General features: G+C 39.5%; 1 protein-coding gene across 2 annotated transcripts in view; it reads left to right on the forward strand.

Moving 5' to 3' along the window:
* The window catches only part of LOC124148561, a 58204-nt gene extending 53248 nt beyond the window's left edge, over nt 1-4956 (forward strand). For both annotated transcript variants that reach the window (XM_048390927.1, XM_048390928.1), the window contains exon 13: nt 3687-4956. In XM_048390927.1, coding sequence (XP_048246884.1) covers nt 3687-4369 — 683 coding nt within the window. In that variant the 3' untranslated portion in view covers nt 4370-4956. The remainder of the gene's footprint in view (nt 1-3686) is intronic.
* Nucleotides 4957-6000: the final 1044 nt, after the last annotated feature.

Genomic DNA, 6000 nt, shown 5'->3' on the forward strand with positions numbered 1-6000 from the left:
CTCTTCAATACTGTTTCTGAATGAAACTTTTAGACAAATTGTTGTAATGTTGCACTTGATACTTTGTGGAGACATTTATTTCATTTTAGAATCTGATGGAAAACGATGCTTGTCGTAAGAGGCGACGTGCCCGACATGGTTGATGAATGATTTAATGAATTTCTTTGTTTCTTTGGCTGGTAACAATTCACATCCATAAAAGCTTGTAGATAAAATCATTCTTTTCCATATATTGACACGTGCAACTGGGTGGAGGTCTGAATCGTTAAGGCCGAGTGATCGTAGTGAATTAACACATTTTCTTTCTTTTAAGCAACACGTCATGATTCCTTCTTTACATGCTAAATTTCTGTTTATGATTATTCCGCCATATTTGACTATATCCGAGTGCGGCATTAAACAACATACAAAACAAATCAACAGAAATCTTAATTATAATTCACATTTCACTTTAATATTATTGCATTGTCACTTTAAACCGCGCCACAACACGTGCATGGCAATGATTGTAAAGGTTTATAAGTATTAACAAACTCATGTATTATGATATACATGCTTATCGTAAATGTGATACTGATGATGAAAGCCGTGCATGTTGCTATGGCAGCGATACTCGTCTGGCGCAATGAGAATATCATCATGTTTAATGCCTCTTTCTTAATAACTTGGGGCACTTGTAGTCTAGTGGGTAATGCGTTCGCTCGTCACGCCTAAGGATCGGGTTCGATTCCTCACATGGGTACAATGTGTAAGGCCCATTTCTGGTGTCACCAACCGTGAAATCGTTGGAATATTGCTAAAGGCGGCGTAAAACCCTACTCACCCAATCACTCTTAATGACGAAGTTTTCGAATTTTGTCTTGAAAACAGTGGCGTCAGTGGTCAATATGAGAAAGAACATTTCTGAATCTGACTTCTAACGAGAATTATCGCTCGGGTAAATGAATAAATATTTGGAGGTTGTATTGCAAATCAAAAGTGATCAACTTATCTTGTGCAGATCTGACCGAGGAGGACATTTCTGTATTACTTAAAGGTATGAATTTCACCCCCACTCCATTAAAATAGGATTTACATGAACTAGAAACAGATGTGTCTGATTTTTGTAGAAAATTGAGCTTACTAAATCATTTTGATATTGATGCCAATAACGAAGATACTTCATTAGTTAGAAACAAAAGCACCTTCACTCAAATACCTGATAGTAACAAAGTGTAAGACAATGTTATTCAAAGATTTAAGCTTTACTGTAAACCCTCAAAGAGGTAAATCAAACATAACAAAACATGAACGAGCGGCTCTGAACAGATTATCAAACAACGAGTCAATTGCTGTTAAAGAAGCTGATAAGGGAGGCGCTATACTAATTTTGGACAGCAATTATTACCAAGAACTCTCATTGGAAATGTTGAAAGACGAATCTTGTGACAGAAAGCTTTCAGACAGTTCGGAAAAATCTGTATTACTTAATCTTAAAAGATTAGTTTATTCACATTCTCAATGCCTTACTAAAAACGAAGAGGATTATTTAATTAATATTGAATCGAAAGAAAGTATTTTTTATGGGAGCCCTAAAGTTCATAAGAGCGCACAGATCCAATAAAAATGTCGAACATTGATTTCTGCTTATGTCAAAATACATCCCCCCCCCCGTAAATGATTTAAAATTACAGCCAATTATTGCAGGACCCAGATGTCCCATACACAGAATCAGTGACCTTATGGATAAAGTGTTGAAATCAATAGTTAAACGTGTCAAGATCTACATAAAAGATACCACTGATTTTCTGAACCAACTTCCCACCTCAGTCGAAAATGGTACAAAACTGGTCAGTTTTGATGTAGTTTATATTTAAACATTCCCATGATCTCGGCACAGAAGCTGTTGAATACTGGATAAATAAACACCGTTCGGAAATCCAAGAAGACATTTTCGTTATCGATAGTATTAAATTTATTCTAAACAATAACACTTTTAATTTTGATGGTTTGCATTACAAACAAATTAAAGGCACATCAATGGGGACAAAAATGGCCCCTACTTATACAACCCTTGTACTTGGTTATTTAGAGGAAAAACTGTACTAAAAAAATGATGAAAACTTCGGCACTGAATTTGGACAGGGATTTCAAGATAAATGGAAAAGATTTTTAGATGATTGTTTTGTTCTGTGGAATCGGAATGAAGTATTTGATAGATATTTTACAGACACTCCATCCAGGTTTAATCTTTACTTTAGAGATGAGCGATAACAATATATCGTTTCTAGATGAAATGGTTACAATTTCAAACAATAACATTGAAACAAATGTATATTACACACCAACTGATTCCAAGCAACACCTCAATTACAATTCCTCTCACCCCCGTCATACTAAAAACAGGGCGTAGAATCTGTGCGATAGTATCTACTTCAGATCGTGCACAATGTAGACTCGATGAACTGAGCGAGTCACTTTTAGAAAGAAACTACCCTAGAAAAATAGTAAAATAGTAGAAGACGCAATAAACAAGGTTAAATCACAAAACCATTGTGATCTTTTGAAACCTAAAGATAAACCTAACGAGAGTGTTCTCCCTTTAGTTACAACCTTGAATCAGACAGGGGACACCCTAAGAGCGAGAGTGAGGGTCCCCCGACAACAAATAAGGGACCCCTCTTGCCGGTGTATCCCACTCAGTCAACACATCGATCAGTGTGTCGGGAATACAACACACAATTTTGTGATATTCCCGTTTTACAAATGTGACAATGATGCACTGAGAAACATAAAAGAAAGTCATTTTATTAATACTTTCAAACCAAAATTAAATGACCTGTAATAATTGAATTATTTTATACAATTACATGTATTGTACATTTTACTGCTACTACATTAACTACACAACGGCAAATTAGTCAGTGATCATTTAGCATTTTTTGACTTGTCTATCCGCAGGATAATATAGGCTTTTGCTCAATGTAGATCGTTGTTATTTATATATTGTTTAGTTATTTTATGTTTAATGTCTGTGGGAACAGTTATAGAAGTGGATGCATTAAATACTGAGAATGTATTAAATGATATCTTTGACAACATCTTTAATAATCGTCATGTGACAATAATCTACATCGTGTCCCAGTCACAACACATAACGCGACATCCTCCCGTCCAGCGAGTGTGCTGAAACTGTGGCCAGTGACTGAAGCGGACGTAGAAGTTACCTGTTCACACTGTGTCTGTTGAACACTCAAGTGTAAAAATATCGTCAAACAACAGCTTTTTCCATCTTATTGTTTACAAAATTGTACAAGAAGAGTTTAGAATTGCCATGATGATAGTTTTATCATGGAATAATGTGGAAACACTTGTATATTTAGGCCGTTGTCGTCTATTTCTGATTGCTGACACAAACCAGCTCAACTACAACTTTGTAAAAAAGTATTTTAAACAGTATTCATTTGTTTACAAATGCACACAAAAATGTATGGAAAACATTTTGAATACCCACTCAAATAATTTCACAGCGTTATTGTCACTATTTAGGACATTGTTATGTTGAAATTCACAGACAGACGAAAATGGCAGCCGATCGTTCAGTGCGGTGTTTTGTAAACATTGAAACGAGGTTCACAATAAAATGACCAATTCGTTATCTGAAGTCAGGAAATTTGGTAAACTGTAAACAAAATGTATATTTCCAGGTCCTAAGCTACAACTGGACGCTGCTCGAGCCAACACAGACTGCTGCCACGTAACTACAGACGGTGAGCTGGTCAACTCGCGGCCCGCCACACGACACAGCGACAGCGGCAGGTTCCAGATATACCTCGGCACCTGTAGTTCCACCCCCATCCCCCTTCCTCCACCCCCCTCTAATGTCACCCCTGCCCCACACACACCACGATACTGGGAGACCCACTCCAGGGTGGGTGTGGTGGATGGAGGGTTGGTGTGGCCTGTCCTGGAGATGGGTGTGGGGGAGGAGAGCCAGGTGGACAGTGAGTGGCGTGCTTGTGCACAGCCCCGCTACTGGTGTGTCTGTGTAGGGAGATGTGGCACACACTGGGGGAGTCTCTGTACCAGGGTGTATCAGCCGGGGAAGATGGGTGAGTGTTACAGAAACACAATGTCCGACACACCCGGCACACAGGCCACCCTCCACTATGGCGTTGTGCTGGACGTGGGGAGGGGGAGAGTGGCCTTCATCGATCTCCACAGGGAGATTGTTGTGGCCAAGTTGGATCTTGAGTGGAGGGAGTCTCTTCTCCCCGTGTTTTGTGTTGGGCGCCCAGATCACTCGACAGTCAACATGAAGGTGGTCAGCGGGGTGGACATCACCATGACTGACTCCAAGAAGTCACTTATTTATAACGCCCTCACATAGGAAATAAAATAAACATGACATTGTGTAAACTTGTAAGTGTGACATAGTTATTTACACTGTCAAATGTAATGTGATTTTATTTATTGAGGCGGACCAAAAAGTTACCTGTCTATGTGTTGTTTGTTGTGTACAAGTATGTAACAAGGTTAGCTAAATGTGTTGTTTTCTACTTGACTAGTTTCTGTTGTGTATTAGAAACATTTTTCCTTCTCACATGAGTATTGTTATGATTATTAATCTGCGGTAATCGATCAGTTTATCACACATTTCCTACATTTCTGGGAAATGGCACGACAAACAACTGAGTGCACAGATTCATCAAAAGTTGTTACAAATCATGAATTTGTTGACATGTTTCGTTTCATCTCTGTAATATAATTGTTTTAAATCCCCACATGAATAGTGTTGTGCTGAAAGTATTGTAGTTGTGCCACCACATTGCCACATTTGATGTTGGTGAAGAAATGGGATGAAAGTGATTGAAGCGGACATAGAATGTACCAGGGTACATGTGACGTGTGTACAGAAATGTTACAAAGTTCACTGAATATTTTGTTCCTCTATTCTCATGTGTTTGCTGGGGGGGGGGGGGGGGGGGGGGGGACACTTAGAATACCCACAGTAGTGTTTGTTGAAGTATCTGCTCTGACTATGTCAAATATTGTGTGGACATAAGGTAGCACACGGTGCTGTGCACAGCGAGAAGGCACAAGTCAGGTGAAGTGAAGCAACGTCGTTCGCAGAGAAGATTGTTGGGCGAATGACCGTGTTCGGCAGCTTGGCTTCTGAGAGATTCTAGGGCTTCGGTCCTACCCCACACTGAAGCACATGTAATTTAAGACACGTGGTGTCTCCTTGGGCATGTGGCTTTGTTCGAAATGTGCCTCTGTTCACCCAGCAGTACCCGAGATGATGAGATGGTAATGTGGCTGTTAACCTTTCAGCGCCTCACGGGCAGGTTGGGTTGTATACTCCCCAGGGAGGTGAGAATGAAAATATCGAGTGCACACTTTTTCATTGATCGGGGTAATAATGTTGGCGCTTGAGCATACACCTTGTGTAAGGGGTTTAGCGCATTATATACGTACAGGGCACGTCAGAAACCTATGATTGTGGGTTCGAATCCCGGTTCGCCCCGATTATGTTGCTAGGTGTTCATGGGTTTCACCGAAGTGGTAAACGCCTTCGGGCTTCCCTCCGACATTAAGCTGACACGCCGTGACATAACTGGAATACTGTTAAAAGCGGCGTTAAACTCAACTCACTCACTCCACGTTTGTGATATTATAAGCATGCGTATCGTTACGTGATACTGTCCTGTGAAGTTGCTTGGATACCAGTTTATGCAAACATTTATATTTTGAATAAAGTAATTACTTAATTATTGTTAATTCAATTAAATGTTTGGGAGCATGTTGGTTGTTTATTTGGCCTTTTCCATATTTTTACCACTTAATGAGATCATTTCAAACTGACAAACTATCAGCGCTTAAAACTGCAGAATTGAGCCTTCAGTGCTTCATAGGATGATGATGGCGAGTATTGGTTTGATACAGTTTTACAGTTTGAGTGATTCTCCCCCTTCATATTCACGTTTTACCCGTTAAACCTAACTTCCGTAATGGAGAAAT

The sequence above is a fragment of the Haliotis rufescens genome, unplaced genomic scaffold (assembly GCF_023055435.1).
Source record: "Haliotis rufescens isolate VD_foot unplaced genomic scaffold, xgHalRufe1.0.p SCAF_9, whole genome shotgun sequence".
Taxonomy (NCBI): Eukaryota; Metazoa; Mollusca; class Gastropoda; order Lepetellida; family Haliotidae; genus Haliotis; species Haliotis rufescens.